We start from the raw sequence: 24,453 nt of genomic DNA on the forward strand, positions 1-24,453 counted from the left end.
TTGATTAAATTGTAGTTATTCAATACTGTGCTGTGCAGTTAGTGGAAAGTGATTAAGCTCTATGTATACTTCTCTGGAGAGGTTTCCACAATATATTGAATGAAATCTCTGATTTGCAGAACCTTATGTGTAAAATGATCTTGTAGTCATGGTCAGAATTAATATTGAATATATCTGTGAGTATACGTGTACATACACATGCACACATTCAGTATATATACATATATACACACACATATATATAAATCTGTACTTTTCTTGCCTTTTGTGGGCACTTTCCTTTTCTTCATTTCTGTATTCTGGTGAACTGCTAGTCATACAACATTCCAGTGAAGCCAACTGGATTCCTCCTTCTTGGTATTTTGATTGGAGACACAGAAACAGGAGCAGGGCCAGTATTCAGCTCTATGACCCAGTGTGCCTGTGATGGAGGCTTCCTTTTAGTCAGTATTCATTCGAATTCGTTGGAACCCTTGTACCCAGCTGTGACATATATACAGTATGACTCCTGGATGGGAAATAGCTTGAATTGAGTCATCCTTTTGCAGCAACCTAAAGGTTTGTCCATCTGTCACTGGGACCTGTTGAAATGACTCCTGCTTCCTGACATCCTGATTTTGTTCTGTTCTTTAAATCTACGAGCTACTGGGCATTCTTCTAATATTTGATTTCTAATTTTAAGTGAGAATCACAATCTTTTGTTCTCAACGAAAGAAAGCTAGCCAATACAGAAATTGATACTACAGAATGATTACCAGGCTACAGAGAAAGCAGAGTATTAAGGTTTGATCATTAAGTGAGATAGATCGGAGGACAGAGAAACTCCTCATCCTACTCTGCTACAAAGGCATATTTGTGATACAGCAGGATCATAAGCCTGTCATGCAATAGGGGCTGCATAGCTCCTACCAAAAACTGAAGGTGATGAGGAATGCTGCTTCCAAATGTATATGCAATCATTGTTTATAATGAAACTGGATAATTAAAAGTAAAATTTCAAGGCTACTTGAAATTCTGAGCTTAAGTAAGAAATTGAAATCAGGACCTTTATGACTGTGTTGGGAAAGAATCTCTTATTCCCTCTAACCAGGGGGCTGCAGTTGCTGAAAACCAAATGCAATAGTAGATGTGTTCATTGCTGAACTATGATGCTTACTGAATTCCCAACTTTGCCACTTCTCTTAAGTAATTTGGGAAAGATTTGAATCCAGGTTATTGGGATGAGGCTATCAGGAATGATTCAAGGATCTTAGAAAACTTTGAATCTCCCTCTCAATCCTTAAGAAACCTTCCTACTAATTTTACTTACTGTGCTTCCCTTGTAACTGGAAACTTAATTGTCCCTGCTCTCCCATACTCACCACTGTTGCTTGGCTGGTAACAAAAATCAGAGTTTAATATGACTTGTAGCTTGAAATACAGAAAGTTAGGAAGGACATTAATCTCACTCGTACATATTTAATGTCCTTCACGAGTTAAATTATCAAAAATCTAGGGAACATTTTTGGAAATGTTTTGAAGGTTAGAAATTATTTTGCATAATATATAAGGACTTGGAAGAATTCAGTTTATCATCCTGGATTGGATCCTGTATGTCCATTTCCCTCAATCACGTTCTGCAAGTTCCCATTAGCCTTTTCGTGTTCCTCTGACATTAAAGGAGCACAAGCATCTTTAGAAATGTCCTTGTGTCTTCTGCTTTAGGTACTGGGACTTCTCATGAGAGTGACTGCATTTGGAAAAGGTGTCTGATTTCTTAGGAACTACGTTTGGCACGTGTAGTAGCTTGATTACAGGGCAGTAGTTAACTGTGAGAAGGAAAAAAGTCATAACAAACCTCAGAACTCCAAGAATGTTCTGATTTCTCATATTACCATGTATTTAATAATGATACCCAGGGTTGAAAGTGTACTAAGGTTTGAATTTTAAAAACTCCATGGCATGGCATCCACCTAAGCCTCACATTGATTTAAATCTATGGCAAGGGATCTGGGTGCTCTTGAATGACTGTCATTAAAATCACTGTGAACATTTCCACTGGAGTTTTAAAGACTTGCTTTTATGCAGAGTGAGGGCTTATGGAGGAATTCTTATATAAGTGTAGCAGGTCCAACAAGACCACAAACACATACTGTGGTTATTTTCCCAGGTGCTGGGCACATTTGTGTTAATGATGTCTATGATGTGACTAGATGACCATCAAAAGTTTGTGCTTCCTTTTCTGTTGTCTGAGACTAATTCCGGGGTGTGTCTTCCCGGGCACCCTTCCAGTTTTGTCTATCAGACCAATTTTCTTCAATGTGCTACAAATAGAAATACAAAGAGGTCCTGGCCATCCTCTAAGGAGAAAAAAGCAATTATGAGATTTAATGATAGTGAGAAAATAGATATAACTAGCATTACTGGCAGATAATATGAACATCTACCCATAAAACCAAATTATAACCTATAAGAGAGGAAGGTTGCCAGATTGACGATCAGTTTACATAATTGTTTTGTTTCCAACTCTTCTGCCCTCTCTGGTTTTAACTGGGAATTTCATATTATCCAATTTTCTCTCCTTTCTTAGTACATCAATTACATTATTTATTTAATTTTTATTGAGTTCTCTAAAGTTTGCAGTATTTATAACTAATGTAAGTCCACTTTCAAATGACACTATATTGATTCACAGGCATTGCAGGTACCCTGTAACAAACAGTATTCCCAGTTTCTCCCTCCCATCCCTTATAATATTGTTCTCATCCATTTTACTTATCTACAGGCTATAATCAATATATTGTTGCTATTATTACTTTGAACAGTTACCTATTAAATCAATTACGAATAATCAAAGATTTGCTTCACCTTAATTTATTCCTTCTCTGATATTCTTTCTTTCTTTATGTATATCTGAATTTCTTACCTATATCCTTTTCTTTCTTTCCAAAGAACTTCTTTTAACATTTTTTTTTGGTAAGGCAGGTGTACTGGTGGCAAATCCTTTTCATTTTTATTTGATCAATAAAGTATTTCTCCTTCACTTTTGAACAATAATTTTTCTGGATATAGAATTCTATGTTAGTGGCTTTTTTTTTTCCTCCTTTCAACACTTGCAATATTTTACTCCACTCTCTTCTTGCTTGATGGTTTCTCCCTCTCCCTCTCCCCATCTCTCCCTCTCTCCTGCCTTCTTTTCTCCCTCCCTCCCTCCTTCTTTCTTTTGAAACTGATCAGTACCAATTGCTTGTGTGGTTTCTAATGAGTGGTCTGATGTGATTCTTATCCTTGTCCCTCTATGAGTAAGAGTAAGGTGTTTTCCCTCCCTCTTTCGTCCTTCAAAATTTTACCTTTGTCTTTGATTTTCTATAGCTAGATTATGATACGTCTAGATATGTGTGCGTGTGTGTGTGTGTGTGTGTGTGTGTGTATTGGAATTTATCCTGCTCAGTGTTCTCTGAGCTTTTTGGATCTGTGGTTTGGTGTCACTAACTTTAGAAAATTCTCAGTCATCATTACCTCAAATATTTCCTCTCCCTTCTCTTTTTCTTTTCCTTCTGGTACTTTGATTATACACATATTTCATCTTTTGTAATTGTCCGACAGTTTTTGGATATTTTGGTCTAATTTTTTCTCTTTGTATTTCAGTTTGGGAAATTACTATTAACATATCTTCAAGCTCTGTCATTGATTTCTCAGCATGTCCACTGTACTGATGAGCCCTTAAAAGGCAATCTTCATTTCCATTACAGTGTTTTCAATTTCTTACATTTCCTTTTGATTCTTACAGTTTGCATCTCTCTGCTTACATTACCCATCTGTTCTTGATTGTTGTCTACTTTTTCCATTAGGGACCTTAACATATTAATTATAGTTATTGTACATTCCTGGTCTTATAATTCCAAAAACTCTGTCCTATCTGAGTCTAATTTTGATGTTCGCTTTGTTTCTTTAAGCTGTGTTTTTTCTCAGCCTTTAGAATGACTTGTAATTTTTTGTTGAAAGCTGGACATGATGTGCTGGATAGTATATGCTGAAGGAAATTGGCTTTTGGTGTGATGTTTTACATTATCCTGGCTAGGAGCTGGGCTGTGTTTAATGTTTGCCATAGCTGTAGGTGCTGGAGACTTCAGTTTCTTCTAATTTTTTTGTTTTTTCCTTCTCCCTGTTTGGGTTTGCGTAGGAGCTCCTTCTTAAATAGAGTCTGCCTTGCAGCTGAGAAAGCTTTTACACCAGAGTCCGCTCAGTGTGGTAGTGAAGTAGTGGGGAAGGGAAGATTCTGTAATCTCATGTTTAAATCTCATGTTTCTAGTGGGGGCCTTGAGTCCTTGGGCTGTGATCTTCAGAAGTGCTTCTTAGCCTTTTTTCATCCTGCTCTTACTGAGACAGGAAGGATCTGGAGGGGCTAGAGCTGGCCAATTGCCTCTCCCCAGGTCTAATAAGACTCTAGAGTAAGTAGTTTTCCCTGGAGTGCAGGCATGTGTTGTGGAGAATGCTCTGGTTACTATTCCCTTCCCCTTGCCCCAAACAGGAGATTTTTCCTCCATTCTTCATTGTGAGCACATGATGGGGTTCCTGGATAGTTCATGAAAATAAGAGTGCCCATCTAAGATGAGGCCCCTAGGAGTTTTTAACTCACAAATTAGTCCACACCATGCCTCCAGCAATTCATCGAAACTATCAATTAAAAGTGTCTACCAATTTATGTTTTCAGTGGCTTCTGCTTCAGGCAAGCTGATATTGGTTGTTATTTTATGTATTTGTGTATTTGCCTATCTCTAAATTTCACGGTAGCAGTTTCCTTTGTGTCCTCAGTTCTCTGATGGATTTAAGAAAAGTTGTTGATTTTCAGTTTGTTAAATGATTCTTGTTGTGAGTATGGGAGTGAAGGCTCCCAAGATCTTTGTATGTCAGAGCTAAAATGGGAGTATTAATATTATTTTTATCCAACTCAAATAATCAACCACAAAATGTTACAAACACGAAGATGCCATTTGCAATTCCTTAAGGAAAGCATCTTCACAGCTAGACTTAGTTTCATTATGGAGTCTATGAAGTCTGAGGGAAATTGGATCCACCAAAGCTGGAGTCTAGATGTGACTGTGTCACCTTGAATGACTGTGTGTGGGAGGGTGACTTAATTTTTGGGTGATGTGTGGTGGACCAATATCTGTGATGTGTCTTGGTCAACTGGCGCCACAATAACAAAATACCATAGAGTGGGGGACTTAAACAACAGACTTAATTGCGCACAGTTCTGGAGGCTGGGAAGTGCTGGCAGCTTCAGATCTTGGTGAGGGCCCTCTTGACCTCCAGATGGCTTCCATCCTGCTGTGTGCTCACATCGCCTTTTCCTACTGGTGCCTGAGCACGAAGACCTCTCTTTCCTCTTCTGATAACGGCACTAATTCCATCATGAGGGTCTCACCCTCATGGCCTAATCTAAACTCAGTTACCTCCCAAAGGCCCCACCTCCTAATACCATCACACTGGGTGTAAGGGCTTCAACATACTCATTTTGGGAAGACACATTCAGCCCATGACATGCTGTTTCATGGTTAGGCTGCTAATGCTAAATTTAGTGATTTTTTTTTTTCCTCAGCACTTACATGCCAACTCTCTCAGTCACTGAGGATGTAATCCTCAACAGGACTGAAGCTGTGTACCGTCAGAAATTCTAGCAGGGACAGACAAAATGGGGGGAGAGAAAGGGAAGTAGATTCCATCAGAGAGCGATAACTGGCTTGAAATAAAACAGGTTACACCTGCACACGGTCATAAAGTGCACAAAGCACCAGGCAAACGCAACTCTCTTCACTCTTCTGTCCCATAGGCCCCGCCCCCCGCCTAAGCCTCGCCCCTCTCCGTGGTTTTCCTAGCCTGAGGAAGTCAATACTCCTGCGCTTGCGCGCCCACGGCTCCCAGAAGCGCCTGAGGTGCGATTGGCCTGATGAGGGTGGCCTGTACTTTTAGGACCCAGGCCTGGGGCCGCCAGGTTTCCCAGGGACTCGACTCTGACCAAGAGGACCAGGAGAGGGCTGCCCACGTTCAGGACTACATTTCCCAGGGGCCGTTATGGCGGTCGAACACGCCCACTTCCGGAAAGGCTTTAGCCGGGCGAGCGCAGTTCCGGCCCGGCGCTGAGGGGAAGAACGAGTGGAGCTGGGTGCTGCTGCTGGCTCACGGGGTCCGGTGAGGTCGACGTCCCGCTGGCGCGTGGGGGTGGGCGTGAACTGCGTGCGTGGCTCGGCCACTGTTTGACCGTGCGTGGTGTGGGGTGCGGGACCGCCTGGGAGGAGGCGGGTATGCGTGTGAATAGGAGGTGCGCCTGTGTTAGAGGGGTCTGGTGGGCGGTAGGGAGGTGATTGTGACTGTGCGTGTCTGCGCTCACGTCCCAGCAGCGTGCGGAAGACGGTGTGTCTTGGAATGACTGAAGCCCCGTATGTGACTGAGAGCAGGAAAGCGACCTGCAGGAGACTCAGTACCCGCCCCGCCCCCAAATCAACTACGTAAGGCCCTAGAGTCCTAGGAAGGTGCCCATGCGGGGCAGCTGAAGCTAAAGCATTTCTTGTCCACCTTACATGGAGGGGGCAGAGCTCAGGACACGTCCGGCGTCCACAAGACAGGGCGGAGCAGAGACCGTGGAGACTAAGTACAGAGGTAAGAGTGACAGATGGCTTGGGTGCAACTGCAAGAGTGGAAATTGAGGTTTGGGGTGCTGTCCTCTAAGGCTGGTGTACCCAGGAGTCCAAAGATTTGGAGGGTCACCCTGGGCCACAGTGTGGAGCTGGGTTTAGAGAAGGATCTTGACTTGCCAGGGGTCACCTAACCAGATCCGCCCCGCCCCACCCAGGTCTTTGGGGTATCACCAAGGAGCCACGTGGAGAGAACGTTCCCTGTTATAACCTCTGGGTACTCTTCAAGAAAGATCTCAGCATTTAGTTTTTTACCCATTTATTGCTGTGGGATGGGACATGGGAAGATGGTGAGATCCACAGGTTCATCTAGCAATGCTGAGAAATTCCAGTCTTTCTATGGCATACTCACTTTCTAGTCAATGAAAGAAAATATTGTCATTCCTTTAATTTCTCTCCCTTCCCTCTGACCCTTCCCCATAATTAAAGAGGGGAAAGAATTGCTGCTTATAGCCATATTGTTCTTTGCTTGTTTTATTGCATGCAGTAATAATAGTAAATGTTTAATAAGTGCTCACTATGTGCCAGATGCAGTTCTAAGACCTTTTGGGAGTATTAACACCAAACCTCACAACATTAGGAAGTAGGAACTACTAATACCTTGTCTTCCTTTTACAGATGAGGACACTGAAACACAGAGAGAGTAACAAATCACCAGTAAGTAGAAGAGCCAGGATTCAGATCCAGAACAAGCTGACTCCAGAGTTCCTCTCTGTACCAGCTGTCATGTAACCCCATCAACAACTACCTGAGGTAATTGACCACTTTTTGACAGTTGAAACTGACTCTGAGAAGGTTAAATAACTTCACAAGTTCCATCCCCAAACCTCCACTGAGCAGTTTTTGGAGTTTTTTCTTAAACTTTATGACACTCAGTTTTTATGTAAAATGGGGATAATATTATATACCTCATACGATTGTCATAAGATTAAATGAGCTTATACATATAAAGCACTTGGTATAGTCCCTGTCACATAATAAATGTTCAGTAAGTGTTCATTAGTATCATCATTATAATAATCCTTTGAAAAGGCAGTAGAGTTTAGAGGAAAGAAGCCAGAATTAATTAAAATGCTTTATCCTCTTCCTGATTAAAGAAACTTGGCTCAGGGGGGTTAAGGGACTTCTTCAAAACTATAGGTTGTCACAAAGCAAAATAAGAACCTGAGTCTCAGTATGATTTTTGGTTTAATTATCTGCAAGCCACATAGGCTCTTTGTTGTAACAAAGGTAATACCTCTCTGTGGGGAAGATGGCATTCTCTGAGGAATTAAGTCTTATACACTCTGCACAAATCCTGGCCAGTTGCACAGGGGACATATTTTCTGTTGTTTTCTGGTGTCTGCTTGAGCAAATAACTTGGGTGGTAGAGTCAGGCAGACATAGTTTGGTGACTGGGTTCCATTATTTATGAGCTTCACTTCCCATAGCTTTCATAGGTAAAATAGTGACAATATCCCCTACTTTCTTTGAAGATTGGAGATTAAAAGAGAGTGTTAATATGTGCAGCGCACTTAGTACATGTCTGCTATTAATAAATGGGTGGCTGAGTAGGGGGATGGCAAGAGATATTGTGCTCAGCCTGAAAACCCAGAGCACAGGGAAACCCCAGCCATAAATTGCAGGTCTCCCAATGAGTGCCTGGACTTTGGGCAGGGGTGGAGGTGGGAGGTGAGGGAGGACAGAAGGAGCTGAAGGGAAGAGAGGGTTTCTGTGCTGTGACTATTAGTGGTACTTGGTCTCTCACTACTCCTTTCGCCTTCTCCAGCTCTGCCCTCTCAAAGTATAGCTGTTCTCCAAATGAAGAGCCAGGAAGAGGTGGAGGTGACAGGAATTGAACTTCTTAAAGTCATGTCCCCGGTGAGTTAGTATTCCCTCTCTCCCTACTAACATATGGTCTTGCTTTTCAGGATTTGGTAATGTATGTTTTCTTCTGAAAATTGTCTGCTTAAGAGTTCCACCCTGGGGCCTGTTTCTTATTTCCTCCCTTTCTGATAAGTGAGGGGACCATGAGTGAGGGATAGACTCAGACAGCCCAGTGTACTCTCAGAGGTTCCTCTTCTCCCTACTCAGTGTTTATTTTTCACTGAGGAAATGACCCAGTCTGAGCCCTGCCATATGCTCAATCTTTTCTAACAAAGCAGAACTATAGTAGTTGGAGAAAATTTGAAAGCCACAATGTGCTTAGTCCGTAAGTCCCAGTCCTGGTTCTCAGAGAGCTCATAATCTGTTGGAAAAATGAAAAAGCAGTACGCACTTATATAATGTGATAAGTATATGGTGTCTTTGGGTGAATTAGATAGAAAAAAAGGTGCCCCTTCCTCTGGACTAGTGAAGCTCTGTGACAGGCCACACAATCTGGCAAGAGGAAGTCTACTGTATTTTAGCTTCTTGCTTCCTTAGTGAGGGATCCTTGTGTGGCATATAACCTGCATAATCATACCCACTGCTGAAGGGAGGAAGGGTTGGGAGGAATTCACAGAGGAAGTGATTCCTGAGTTGCATCTTGAAGGAATAGGTGGCATTCTGGCCAGAGTATGCAAAGGTTTCCCCTCCTCACTTGACCACGGAGCCATGAGCATCTTAAAAGGCCAGAGAATGTCCTTTTTTCTTTATGTGATGAATACCATAATCTGTTTAATCAGCCTCTTGTAATTCCATAGGTAAACTGTTGCCATTGTTTTGCTGTTTAATAGAGTCTTACAGTAATCATTCTTGTAGTTGAATTTTTGCCCTGATCTCTGATTATTTTCTTTGACTAAATCCCTAGTTTTTCATTGCTGGTCGATTAGAGTTTATCAAACTGACCCTACTCTGGAATATTTTTAATTTTAATATTTTTATGACCAACAATAAAAGTTTAAGAGCTGCAGTACATGTTCTGATTAAAGGAAACTGCTAACCTGGTTTCACTAGCAAATTGATCATTGTAAGAAATTATCGAATTTGATTTATAAGCTTAGAAAATTAAATAAAAAATAACTTGGAATAAATTGTTTTTATTTTATATCAGAGACAAAACAAACAACTTATGGCAATAGCACCACACCTTTTCTGAGATATAATGCCAAAAAGCATGCACTACCAATGGAACTTGTTTCTTAGAGCATTTAAACTTTTTAAACAAAAGCATCATTGTCATTTGCCAGAGGAAAATATTTTAAGAGTGGCAGAGTATAGTTAATAAAGATTAATAACATGGACTCTGGAACCAGACTGCCTAGGTACAAAATCTAGCTTCATTATATACTAGGTATGTTGCCTTAATTTCAATTACTTAATTTTAGTTTCCTCAACCATCAAATGGGGATAATAATAGTACCTAATTTATAGGACTGTTGTAAGGATGAGTAAGTTAATCTAGTTTTAAGTATTTAGAAAGGTATTTGGAATATGGTCAGCACTATATAAACATTAGCTACGTAAGCTACTGTTTGCTTATTGTGGAAGAATGGCTAAGTTCTTCATATATACATACATATATAAATGGAAGAACTACAATATAATGTATGTTTGCTTTATATTTCCAGTGCAATAATAATTTTAAAAATAATTTACACTAAATTTGAGAGAGTCCTGGTTCTGGGTAAGATGGACTAAGCACACTCTACCTTATCTTTCCCACTGACAGCTCCTATAAAACAAGGACAGCATGCCTGGAGCAGCAGTGTGAGGTCTCTGAAAAGTAAATACTGGCAGGCAGGATGGGGAAGAGCCCAAAATTTGAAGTACCACCAAACCGTAGTGTGTTTACCTTTTTGTCCCTCTGTTATCTCCTGGTGTGGATTCAGCATATCCTGGAAGTGGGTGTTGGCATGGACAGAAAGAGGTGGAGGAGAAGCCCTCTAGCTCTTGCTCAAGGGATGGAAAAGGGATCTCCCAGCAGCATTCAGGGGAGAAGAGAGGGGAAATTTTTCTTCCAGGGTGCAATGGCTCACTCCTGTAATCCCAGCACTTCGGGAGGTTAAAGCAGGATCACTTGAGGCCAGGAGTTCAAGACCAGCCTGGGCAATATAGCGAGACCCTGTTTCTACAAAAAAAATTTTTTAAAGTTAGCAAGTTGTGTTGGTGCGTGCCTATAGTCCCACCTACTTGGAAGGCTGAGGCAGGAGGATCACTTGAGCCCAGTAGTTAGAGGTTACATTGAGCTAAAATCATACCACTGCACTCCATCCTCACAATAGAGTGAGACTTATCTCTAAAAAAATAAAAAATAAAATATTTTATGCTTTCTTGCGCCTGGTAGTAGAAATGGGGGGTCTGCAAAAGTCTGACACTCTAATGGAAGAAAAATTTCCTCTCTGATCAGAAAAGCCATATTCCCAAGAGGGTGGAGTAAACCCTCTTTGCTTTTTTCTGTTTTTGTCCTCTCCCTGCTTGGCCCTAGGGTTGGGTACAGTCGTTGGAAATATAGAGTAGAATGGAATGAATAAGCCCCAGTTATTTGGCCAGAGAATGGACAAAGGGAGTCCTAGAAAAAATGAAAGTTACTGGAGAGATTAAAGAAAGGGAGGGTCTTTTCAAATCAATCACATAACATTGTTTGTGAACTCCTGGGCTTGCACTGAGCTGCTCATGCATGTGTCTGACCCCAAAGAGCATACTATCCTTTGAGAAGTGAACACAGGGATAGACCACTGTCCTGGTCTCAGGCTGGCCACTGCTGACACACAAGCAGGACAGGGACAAATATCACTGCACAGGTTTTGGAAATGGAACTGATGTTGAAATACAGCTCACAGAAGGCCAGCTGGAATTTGCAGTCTAAACAAAATATCAATATTCTCCTTGGGATTTAAACAAGACACAGAGTTTCATAACATAATACCCCAAATGTCCAGGATACAATCCAAAGTTACTCAGGAAAAACCGGGAAAATCTCAATTCACAGAGGAAAAGACAGCAAATATTAGCATTGATATGACACAAATGTTGAAATTATCTGCTTTAAAGATTTTAAAGCAGCTGTTAATTATAAAATGCTCCAAGGAGTAAGGTTGAACACTCCTGAAACAATGGAAAAACAGAAAATCTCAGCAAAGAAATAGAAAATATAAAAAAGATTGGAAAAATATAACCAAAATAAACTCACAGGATGGGCTTAATGGGAGAATCAAGATGACAGAGGAATGAATTAGTGAACTTGAAGATAAATAGAAATTATCTAATATGAACAACAGAGAGAAGAAAAGATTAAACAAAGCCTCAGGGCCCTCTGGTATAATACCAAAACATCTGACATGTGTATCACTGGAATTCCAAAAGGAGAGGAGAAAGCAGAGTATTAAGAAAAAAAAATTTGAAGATATAATGATGAAAAATTTCCCAACTTTAATGAAAGTTACAAACCTTTGGTTCCATGAAGCTCAGCAAACCCCAATGTGATAAACTCAAAGAAATCCCTGCCTGAAAACTCGATAACCAAACTGCTGAAAACTGAAGACAAAGAAAAATAGCTCACAAGGCAGCCAGAGAATAAGGATGCATAACATATAGGGCAACAGTGATTTGAATGATTATGGATTTCTTATCAGAAATCATAGAATCTTCCAAATCTACTTCCAGGAAGTAGAACAAATTTTTACAAGTGCTCAAAGAAAAGAACTGTCAACCCAGAATTCTGTGTCCAGTGAAAATAGACTTTGAGAATGAAAGTGAAATAAAGTTTCTCATATGAAGGAAACTAAGAAAATTTATTGCTAGAATTCTAAAAGAATTGCTAAGGGAAGTTCTTCATATAGAAATTATACCAGAAGGGAACTTGGAACATTAGGTTGAAGGAAGTGCAACAGAAATGGTTAATATTGTATGTAAATACAATAGACTGTTCTCTTGAGTTCTTTAAAATATCTTCAATGATTGAAAACAAAAGTAATAGCTTAGACTTATTGAACAGAACAGTATTTGAACATAGGTAGTCTGGATTCTAGAGACCATGTCTTTTCTTAACTACTGTAGTATATTGCAGTTAGATAAAATAAACTTTTAGTGAAGTATTAAACCAAAGGTTTCACCTGTTCTTGGGCTCTTCTCCTTCCTCTCTTTCCCTTTCCCTTCTTTCCTTCTTCACTATCATAGGCAACAACTGCTGAGCAGTTACTTTGTGCCAGGTACTTTATACCCGTTTCTTTAATTCTCACAGTGCTACTGTGAGGTGCGTACTAAAATTATTCCCATTTTTCAGATGGGAAAACTGAAACACAGGGGAGTTAATTAACTTGGCTAAGATCACTCAGCTAGTCTGTACCAGAGTCTGAATTCTTTAGTGTAATCAGACTTTTTTTCTAGATTCATTCAAGACTTGTATTTATTTAAAACTGTTTTAATTAGATAGAAGTGAAATCACAAAATAAATAGAAAATCTGTCAGCACTCATGGAGTGGATCACCTTGCTGGTTGGTCAGGAAAGCAGCTCATGTAACAAAGCACAGATTGCTCAACATGTGCTCATATCACATGATTTCCTCTGATACTTCTCAGGAAATTATCAAAAAACAACTTTCCAAATGTGTCCGTCTCTCCTAATACAAATATTTTTATTTCAAAAGAAAAGAGTATTGCTAGGTGTTTTTTTTTTCTTTTTTTCATTTTTTAGGCATACCTCTTAACATCTCAAGAGCACTAAGATTTCTTAGAAAATACTGTGGAGATTGAAACCATATTCATCAGGTCAGCATCTTTCCTTGCAACTTTCCTTAACAGTCCCAGAGCTCTTTAATTTCGTCATGTAGAGAAGTGATTCAGCCCCTAACATAATAAATAACATAATTTAGCACTTGATTATATCTTGTTTTGAATGTAATCAACATTTTTTCATGTGAGAATGTATTCTTACCACCATAGAATTGTAAATGTTTGAAGAGCAGAGAGTATCTCTCATTTTTTCTTTTTCCTAATATGTATTACATAGCTAGGTAGAGAAATCGTCCAGTAACTACCCGACCTGGATCATTTAGACTCTCGGTGCAGTTACTTAAGCACAATATTTTTATCCCAAAGTAAGAACAGCATAGCTCTTTACCCTAAGGCCACACTGGGACATGAACACTGAGAAAAATTATATTTGTGTCATTTTAGAGTTTGGTGACTTTCACAGATGTGGCCATAGACTTCTCCCAAGATGAGTGGGAGTGGCTGAATCTTGCTCAGAGAAGTTTGTATAGGAAGGTGATGTTGGAAAACTACAGCAATCTGGTTTCAGTAGGTAAGAGTATCTTCTTTCTTCCACCTCTTCCATGACTCAGTGGTCTTTTGTGCCTTTATCAGCATTTTCCTAGAAAATGGTCTTGAGACCATTTGGACTAGATCATAGCTTTGGATTACTCACAGCTTAACCCATTTTTTATATCTTTTTTTATATGAAGGTCTTTGCATTTCTAAGCCAGATGTGATCTCCTTATTGGAGCAAGAGAAAGAGCCCTGGGTGATGAAAGGAGAGATCACCGGAAGCCTGTGCCAAGGTGAGTGCAAGATACCAAGAGATGGGGAAACCTTTTTCAAGATGTTCTTCTCTCTGATATTTGTTGTAAAACATTTCTCAAGCTCCCTCCCAAATTGAAACTTGTTCTAATACCAGTTTTTGAATGTTTCTTTTCTTCCCCACTGGTATGACGTCCCTCCTTTACCTTCACTGGTTTCTTATACATACCAGGGTCTATTTCTGAACTCGTGTGCCACTGATACTTACCTAGTTCTGCTCAAGTACCATGTTGTGGTAATCATCACTGAATTTAAGCATTTCTGAATTCTTCAGACAAATTTGTGTTTAGTTTTTGAACTGGTTTAAATATTTTCCTTTCTTTAAAAGGTGAGTTTATTGTATTGATATATATTATAGCTATGTTCTTCTCTCTGCCTTTAATTATTTTTATCTTTTTGTGTTTCATTTGTTATTTATTTATTTATGAATGAGACAGGGTGCTACTCTTTTGCCCAGGCTGGAGTGCAGTGGCCCAACCATAGCTTACTATAACCTCAAACTCCTGGGCTCAAGAGATCCTCCAACCTCAGCCTTCTAAGTAGCTAGGATGCACCACTATGCCTGGCTAATTTTTAATTTTTTGTAGCAGCAGGATCTCACCATGTTGCTGGTCTTGAACTCTGGTCACAAAGTGACTTTCCCACCTCAGCCTCCTAAAGCACTGGGATTACAGATGTTAGCCCCTGTGCCCAGCCTGTTATTTATTCTTGCTTTGATGTTTAGTATGTCTGTTTTTCCTCTCTTTCCCATTTACACCACCTCAGCCCTTGAATTAGAAAGGTTTTTAGTTCTATACATTGTTACCTTTATTTACATCTTTATATTTTTTTAAATCTGTATTTTGAAATTCATCCACTTGAAATTCAGAACTTCATCTTTTGATACCTCTATGAAAGATGAAGAAATTAGTTCACAAATATTACCTTCTTCCCCTATGTCCATCATTTCTCCACTTACATTATACTCAGTGGGATTTTGGGCTTAGTTTATGTATTTAAATTTTTGTTTTTCTTATTTCCCTGTTTTGCTTCAGATCTATTTTTTCTGGTTTAGAAAGCTAGATAAGAGACTGTGGATATATATTGCAAGGAAATGAGCCTCAACTGAGATGGTCACAGTTTATTTTGTGGCCTGTGGGATGGCCTTTTCCTGCTTTCAGTTCTTAGAGTTTCAAGAAGAGTATTTTTGGTAGTTTACTGTAGCCCTAACTATGTACAGTAATAAAGTAAGAAATAATTAAAATAAATAAGCATCCGATTAAAGATATTAGAAAAAAGACAAAATGAATTTTAATAAACCAAAATAAGTTATATATAGTTATTTTATACTTCTAGAAATAAAAGTAGGAATAAATGAATAAGAAAACAGATCTACTGAAAATAAATCCAGTGCTATATGTACTTCTTTAGAAAGCCAATAAAATATATAAACTGTCAGGGCAAATGAGAAAAAACACAAAAAAGAAATAATGATAACCACAGATGCATAAGAACTTAAAAGAACCATATAAATCTATTTTCCTCAACTCTCTGTAAATAATTTGAAAAACAGAATGAAGTAGATGATATTCTAGGAGAATATGAAAATATATATTATATTAACTGACACCAGAGAAGATAAAAAATTTAAAGATACAAGAACTTAAAAGAATCATATGAACCTATTTTCTTTGATCCTCTGTAAATAATTTGAAAAACTGGATGAAGTAGATGATGTTCTAGGAGAATATGAAAATACAAATTGTCACAAATGACACCAGAGGAGGCAGAAAATTTAAATAGACCAGTTATCATGAAAGAAATATAGAAAGTTGTGTATGAACTGCCTCCCCCAAGAAAACAAGCCACATCCCCAAATAGTTTTACAAATTAATTCTATCTAAAACCTGTAAGGAAAAATATTACCAACATGTTTAAATTATTCCAGGATAGAGAATAAAAAGTACAGCTTAAAATTTTCTGTTTATGAACACAGCATAACATTTGATACTAAAATCAAAATAGCACCAAAAAAGGAAACTATAAATCCCAATTATGAATATTGATATAAAATCTTAAAAGATCATATTGAAATAATACATTATAACCAGTGAAGGTTTATTCCAGGAATGAAAGGATGATTGCATCACCTATTCTTACCTAAAAACTGTTAAAAACATGTTAAGCCAGGCACAGTGGTATATACACTTGTAGTCCCAGCTACTCAGGAGGCTGAGGTGGGAGGATTGCTTGAGCCCAGGAGTTCAAGGCCAGCCTGGACAACGTAGTGAGACCCTGTTTCAAGAAAAAAATATATACACACACACACACACACACACACACCCTTTTGTGGACCTCAGTAACTGTTTGATTCAGATGGTTTCATTTTTGAGGTTTCCATTCTTCTAGCATTTAATAAAATAGACATTTGCTTTCTTAATATCTTTTAGACTTGGAGTATGTGTGGGTGACTAAGGAATTATCTCCAAACCAGGATGTTTATGAAGAAAAATTACCCCAGACAATAATAATGGAAACACTTACAAGGTATGACTTCGAATGTTCCACTTTAGGGGCAAACTGGAAATGTCAAGACCTGTCTGAGAGGGAGCCGGCAAGTCAGAGGACCCACTGTAGGCAAGAGATAATCACTCGTATAGATAACCTTACTGAGAAAAGAGACTACTCTAACAAATCTGGGACAATTTTTCATCTGAATACATTATCTTATATAAAGCAGGTTTTTCCTATGGAAAAGAGGATATATAATTTTGCTTCAGATAAGAAAAGCTCAAAAACACATTCAGTTGAAAAAAAATACAAGCAAGTTTATGGAGAAAAGAAACTGTTAAAATGTAATGACTGTGAGAAAATGTTCAGCAAAATCTCAACCCTTACTCTTCATCAAAGAATTCATACTGGAGAGAAACCCTATGAATGTATTGAATGTGGAAAGGCCTTTATCCAGAGTGCCCACCTTGCTCAACATCAGAGAATACATACAGGAGAAAAGCCCTTTGAATGTATTGAATGTGGGAAGGCTTTCAGCCAGAATGCTCATCTTGTTCAACATCAGAGAGTTCATACTGGAGAAAAACCTTACCAATGTAAGCAGTGTAATAAAGCCTTCAGCCAGCTTGCACACCTTGCTCAACATCAGAGGGTGCACACTGGAGAGAAGCCCTATGAATGTATTGAGTGTGGGAAGGCTTTTAGTGATTGTTCATCCCTAGCTCATCATCGAAGGATTCACACTGGGAAGAGACCTTATGAATGTATTGACTGTGGGAAAGCGTTCAGGCAGAATGCTTCTCTGATACGTCATCGGCGATATTATCATACTGGAGAGAAACCTTTTGACTGTGTTGATTGTGGGAAGGCTTTCACTGATCACATAGGACTTATTCAACATAAGAGAATTCATACTGGAGAGAGACCTTACAAATGTAATGTGTGTGGGAAAGCTTTTAGCCATGGCTCGTCCCTGACAGTACATCAGAGAGTTCATACAGGAGAGAAACCTTATGAATGTGGTATCTGTGAGAAAGCCTTTAGCCACCGTGGCTCCCTTACTCTTCATCAAAGAGTTCATACTGGAGAGAAACCCTATGAATGTAAGGAATGTGGGAAAGCTTTCCGGCAGAGCACACACCTTGCTCATCATCGGCGGATTCATACTGGAGAGAAACCTTATGAATGTAAGGAATGCAGCAAAACCTTCAGCCAAAATGCACACCTTGTGCAACATCAGAAAATACACACTGGAGAGAAACCTTTTGAATGTAAGGAATGTGGTAAGGCCTTCAGTCAGATTGCACACCTTGTTCAACACCAGAGAGTTCATAGTGGTGAGAAGCCTTATGAATGTATCGAATGTGGGAAGGCCTTTAGCGACAGCTCATATCTTGTTCAGCATCAGAGACTCCACACAGGCAAAAGACCATATGAGTGTCTTGAATGTGGGAAGGCATTCAGGCAGAAAGCATCTCTGATTTGTCATCAAAGATGTCATACTGGTGAGAAACCTTATGAATGTGGTGTTTGTGGGAAGGCCTTTAGCCATCGTAAATCCCTCACTCTCCATCAGAGAATTCACACAGGGGAGAAGCCTTACGAGTGCAAGGAGTGTAGCAAAGCTTTCAGCCAGATTGCCCATCTTACACTACATAAGAGAATTCATACTGGAGAAAGGCCCTATGAATGTAAAGAATGTGGAAAAGCCTTCAGGCAGAGTGTACATCTTGCTCATCATCAGCGAATTCATACTGGAGAGTCATCCTCAATTGTTTCCTCCTCCTCGCTCCCATACCACCAAGTCTTATAGATTCATTATTTTAAGTGCCTTTGCAGCCTATGTCCCATCATCGTAGTCCATAAAGCGACCATCTTAATTTGCTTCCTGGAATTCTATAACTGTTGTCCCTCTTGCTTCTGTCAAGTACATTTTTAACACTTAGCAGCCTCTCTTAAAAATATATATTCTTGTTACTCTCCCATTTAAAACACTTGCTTTGAAAGACATCAGCTAATCCATTTCAAGGGTTTAGCACAAAATTCCTGGCGTATAGTTAGTGCTAAATAAATGCTAGCCATTAAGGTAAAGGTTTCCCTATGAACTGTCATATTAAACTGCAAGTATTACTAAGATTAACAGTTAGGTCAAACCTACAGATTTTAGAGCAGACGGAAGACTCTGAACAAACTCAGAATTGAAAGGTTTGTGATGCACAAGGTAACATGGTAGCTTACCACTCCCTATGTAAGAATATAAGGACATGTGACATTGCTGATGAGGAGCTCTCGCTTCATCTGACACCTAGAGTAAGCCAATTAGAACAAAAGCATTTGTTAAAATGTAGGACTAGCCAGGGGATAGTGTTATTAATAAAAACAAAATTAAGAAGCTAAAAATCTTGAATAGATTAGTAGCCATGAAATAAACCAAAAAGTATAGTTCAATACTTTAACCTTTAAAAAAACAAACAACACAATTCCTGTGGTATTTAAATTGTTCTAGAGTATAAAATAAAATGCACTAAAACTTCCCATCTTGTTCCACGAGATTGACAAGACATGTAAAAACATAAAAATATATATACTATGATTAGCTTATAAACATTTTTTAAATATTACAAAATAGGAAGGCTAGACATGTAGCTGTATAGAAAGACTCAATCTGGTAAAGATATTTCTCCCTAAGTTAAATTTGTAAATACATTGATATTCCACTAAAATCCCAATGTGTTTTTTTGTTGATAAGCTGATTCTGATCATCTATAGAATGATTTTAGCAAGGAATGTAGTTTACATTGAGAATGTAGTACTCATTCATTTAATATTAATTGGGCATTTGCTAATGTGCGGGCACTTTTTTATGTGCTGGCGATACAGAAAGGTACAAAATGGACAAAAATTTTTGCCTTCCCAGATCTAGTAGGAGAAGACAATTATATACATATTATGTGATAAGTATACATGTCTCATATAGAGAAATGATCCTAAAGAAGCTAAGGAGTGCTGGGTGGGGGTGCCTTACTATCCCCAGAACATATGAGCATTAGAGGCAGAGGATGAGGGAAAAATAGAGGTAACCGTCAGACAAAAATGGCACAATGAGAATAGTCATGATAGTCCTAAGAGATATTTATGATGCTTTCAGTGAAGGAATGGAGGCTTGGTGGTTTAACAAGGATCATGAGAGTTGTTTGTTCTTATAAATATTGATTTAGTAGAGGCTAGTGGAAGGATATGTTTGGGGGGGGTTGGTTTTTTTAAGTAACAGCTTTATTGAAATATAATTCACATACCATACAGCTCTGGAAAAGACCACCCATTTCCTATCCTCTGTGCCTCCATCAGCAGCAATGAAGGGGGAGCCCTGAAGTTCCACTTAAAGTGTGAAATTTTAATGGCTGTTAGTATATTCATAGAGTTGTGCAACCGTCACCACACTCAATTTCAGAACATTTTCATCACCCCCAAAAAGAAATCCCATGTCCTTCAGTAGGTACCCTTAGCCCTGGAGGGGCACATTTTTTTCCTGGTACATCCAGAGCTCTTGGGTTCCCTGTTGAGTGCTACCTGTGCATATAGGAGGGCCAGATGAGGAGAGCTCTTATCCAGAGCACATGACTGCTAGAAAATGGCACTTTCAGGCTCCCTTTTCACCTCTGCTGATGGAGGCATAGAGGATTTGGGATGGACGATCTTATCCAGAGCATACAGAGCTTTCAGACTCCCCTTACATATGACAAAAAGGGGTTTTCATTGCAGTGGGGAAAAGATGGTTGGATCAAATGCCATTGGGACGCTTAGCTCACTAGAAAAACATCTTTTAATGTATTTTTCTTTTTTTTCTTTATTTTTTTATCATTTATTACACATCAGCTGCTTTACAATGTATTTTTCTTGAAAAGAACAAAAAATACCATAAGCAATGTGGAAACACAATGACAAACTAAAAAAATGTATTTGCAATACAAATTACAAAGGGTTAGTTTCCTTGCCATATCAAGAGCTATTGTTCTTTTGGGTAGATGCCCAGTAATGGGATTGCTGGATCAAATGGTAGCTCTACTTGTATCTCTTTGAGGTAAGTCCATATTGCTTTCCATAGAGGTTGTACTAGCTTGCAGTCCCACCAGCAGTGTATGAGTTTTCCTATCTCTCTGCATCCATGCCAACATTTATTGTGTTGAGATTTTTTGAGAAAGGCCATTCTCACTGGGGATAAGTGGTATCTCGTTGTTTTGATTTGCATTTCCCTGGTGATTAGAGATGTTGAGCATTTTTACATATATTTGTTGGCCATTCTGTATTCTTTTGAAAAGTTTCTGTTCATGTCCTTTGCCCACTTTTTGATAGAGTTGTTTGATTTTTTCTTGCTGATTTTCCTGAGTTCTAAATAGATTCTAGTATCAGCTCTTTATCAGATGTGTAGTATGTGAAAATTTTTTCCCATTCTGTAGGTTGTCTGTTTGCTCTCGTGACAGTTTCTTTGGCTGTGCAGAAGCTTTTTAATTTGATCAGGTCCCATTTATTTATTTTTGTTGTTGCTGTGATTGCCTTTGGGGTCTTCTTCATAAATGCTTTGCCTAGGCCAATGTCTAGAAGAGTATTTCCAACGTTTTCCTCTAGAATTCTTATAGTTTCCTCCTGCCTCAGCCTCCCAAGTAGCTGGGACTATAGACATGCGTCACCATGCCCGGCTAATTTTTTCTATATATTTTTAGTTGTCCAGCTAATTTCTTTCTATTTTTAGTAGAGACGGGGTCTCACTCTTGCTCAGGCAGATCTTGAACTCCTGACCTCGAGTGATCCTTCCGCCTCGGCCTCCCAGAGTGCTAGGATTACAGGCGTGAGCCACCGCGCCTGGCCTCAGTTGATGGTTTCTTAAGGAAAAAAAATAAATGTAGTATACGACCTAGTAATTGCACTTCTGGGGATTAATCACAGAGAAATGAAGGTTTTCACACAAAAACCTATAATAAGAAAACAATAGCAGGAAGAGGCAACCTACAGATTGGGAGAAAATATTTGCAAACCACATATATGATAAGGGGTTAATATTCAAAATATATAAGAAACTCGTTTAACTCAATAGCAAAAACAAAAGCCAAAAACAAATAACCTGATTTAAAAATGGGCAAAGGACTTGAATAGACATTTCTTCAACAAAGATATACAAACGGCCAACAGGTATATGAAAAGGTGCTCAACATCATTAACCATCAAGGAAATACAAATCAGAAGCAAAATGAGGTATCCTCTCACACCTGCTGGGATGGCTATTACCAAAAAGACAAACAGTAACAAGTGTTGGTGAGGTTGTGGAGAAATTGGAACCCTTGTACACTGTTGGGAATGCAAAGGGGTACAGCCACTGTGGAAAACAGTATGGAGATTACTTGAAAAATTAAAACTAGAACTACCGTATGATCCTGCAATCCCCATCTGGGTATATATCCAAAAGAATTGAAATTAGGGTTCAAGGAGATATTTGCACTTCCATGTTCATTACAGCATTATTCATAATAGCCAACATGTAGAAACAATATACATGTCCATTGACAGATGAATGAATAAAAAAACGTGATCCACACACAGAGGAATATTTTTAAGCCTTAGGGGGGAAAAAAGGAAATCTTGCCATATGCTACAACATGGATGACCCTTGAGTACATTATGCTAAGTAAAATAAGATTTCACTTATATATGAAATCTAAAATAGTCAAACTCATACAAGCAGAAAATAGAATGGTGGTTTCCAGGGATGGAGTGGGGGTGGGGGAATGGGAAGATGTTGCTCAGAGGGTATAAAGTTTCTGTTATGTAAGATGATTAAGTTCTAGAGATCTGCTGTACACATTGTATCTATAGTTAACAATGATGTATTATACACTTAAAAATTTGTTTAGAGGGTAGATCTTTTGTTAAGAGTTCTTACTACACACACACACACACACACACACACACACAAGCTGTAATAGCCCCAACCCAGACGTGGCACACAAACTGTGCTACATCAATACCAAGGAATACCACTCCACATGAAAGTAATAAACTATTGATACATATAACAACTTATGAATATATCTCCAGAGAATTATGCTGAATAAAACAAAGCCAATCTCACAGTTCACATGCTGTATGATTCTATTCGTATAGCATTCCTGAAATGACAAAATTATAGATATGGAGGACAGATTAGTGATAAAGTCTGGAAGAGAGTGAGTGTGGCTATGAACGGGCAACATGAGGGATCCTTGTGGTGATGGAAATGTTATCCATCTTGACAAGATCAATGTCAGTACCCTATTATGATATTGCCAGATGTTGCTCTTGGGGGAAACTAGGTAAAGGATACACAGGTCTCTCTATGATTTCTGTATTATGTTTTACAACTTCATGTGAATAAATGCACATTTATCTCAAAATACAATATTTCATTAAAAAAATCATTAAACACCACATAAGCCTAGCTACTGTTTATAGTTTTGTGGTCATTCAGACATTCAGCAAATGTTTTTGCACTCAGCTTTGTGGTTTACAGTGGAAAAGGGGCCCAGTTAGGTGGCCTGGTCCCTACCCCTTGCCTTGTGTGAGACTTCCTGTCTGCACCACTTAACTCGTCTGGAAAGTAGCTTGGCTGTGAAAATTTAGTTCATAAATCATAAAATGCCAAGAACAGGAACTGGCACATAGGAAAACTCATAATAAGGACTAATATTTTTTTGTTATGTCAAAAGACAAAATTACAACAAATTTAGTTCAGAGATCAAATTGGCTTTTGTTTGTGATTCTAGAATCGGTCAGCACCTCATTCTTTAAAGTAGAGCAAAAGTTCTGACAAGCTTAGCAGAGGAGTTTGGATTCATAGAAGGCAGAAAAGGGCTGAAGAAAGCAAGAACAGGGAACAAACGTCGATTGGTCGTTTCAAGGTTACTTTCCTCGTACAGGTTAAGCAGAGGGTATCTCTGCATCACGCCAGCTAAAACTGGCCAGTTTGAAGGGTGGCTATTCTCTCTCCTGCTCTCTGGGAAGGTCAGATGAGCGACCGCCTGGTAGCTCCGAGCTTCCGCATGAGTAACTCCGCTTGGTTCGGTCTGCTGGGCCAACTGCAGGAGCTCAGTCCAAACCAATGGCCTCCTATACATTTTTTTTTTTTTAACGCTCGTTTGCTTTTCATCTCCGTATGCCTTACAAATGTTCTACAGATAAGCACGATTATCAGGCTCAGAGCTGCCCAGACTGGCCCTCAGAATGCCTGAGGGAAGATGAGATGTGCCTCTTCCCTGGCTTATTTCTCTGCCTCTGCTCGCCCCTCCTCTTCTACACTCCCTCCTCCCTCCTCTCTTGGCCCCACCCCTACTCCTCCTGCTCTTTCTTTCCTCCGCATCCCCCTTCCTTTCACCCTGTCTTCTTCCCTCTTCTTCCGCTCTCCATTCTATTCCCTTCCTTCCCATTCCTCCCTCCCTCTCCCTTGACCCACGTCTGTTCCTTTCCCATCCCTCCTCCCTCTCCAGCCTTCATCCCTCCTCCCGTCTCTCCTCCTTCCTCCCTTTCCTTCCATCCCACCCCACCTTCACGCCCCTCCTCCCCTTCTTTCCTTCCCATCCCTCCTTCTTTCCACCCTCCTTCCTCTCCCTCAACCCGCCCACTTACCCCCGCTCCGTAGGTCGGGATCCTCGGAGACCGAGGAGCGCTCTGGCGCGCCGGCCTCGGCTCCGTTGGAAGGGCGGGAGGGCAGATGGCGGCGCGCGGGCTTCTGGGAAGCGTAGTCCGGCGCCTTCCGCGCAGGCGCACTGAGGCCGGGTGTACC

General features: G+C 39.5%; 1 protein-coding gene across 1 annotated transcript; it reads left to right on the forward strand.

Moving 5' to 3' along the window:
- Positions 1 to 6,530: 6,530 nt before the first annotated feature.
- ZNF470 (zinc finger protein 470) lies at positions 6,531 to 18,456 on the forward strand. The gene is made up of 6 exons (XM_069457081.1): positions 6,531 to 6,639; positions 7,293 to 7,427; positions 8,443 to 8,534; positions 13,752 to 13,878; positions 14,039 to 14,134; positions 16,583 to 18,456. The coding sequence occupies exons 3-6, from the start codon at positions 8,475 to 8,477 to the stop codon at positions 18,454 to 18,456; spliced, it is 2,157 nt and encodes a 718-aa protein (XP_069313182.1). The 5' UTR covers positions 6,531 to 6,639; positions 7,293 to 7,427; positions 8,443 to 8,474.
- The last annotated feature ends 5,997 nt before the right edge of the window (positions 18,457 to 24,453 follow it).

This window comes from Eulemur rufifrons, chromosome 24 (genome assembly GCF_041146395.1).
Source record: "Eulemur rufifrons isolate Redbay chromosome 24, OSU_ERuf_1, whole genome shotgun sequence".
NCBI classification, from domain to species: Eukaryota; Metazoa; Chordata; class Mammalia; order Primates; family Lemuridae; genus Eulemur; species Eulemur rufifrons.

Bases quoted from the DNA above. Each gene is read 5' to 3' on its own strand.
- ZNF470 (XM_069457081.1), top strand. From the start codon at position 8,475: ATGAAGAGCCAGGAAGAGGTGGAGGTGACAGGAATTGAACTTCTTAAA. The intron at 8,535-13,751 runs GTGAGTTAGTAT...GTGTCATTTTAG, and splicing joins TTCTTAAAGTCATGTCCCCG to AGTTTGGTGACTTTCACAGA. The intron at 14,135-16,582 runs GTGAGTGCAAGA...AATATCTTTTAG, and splicing joins CACCGGAAGCCTGTGCCAAG to ACTTGGAGTATGTGTGGGTG.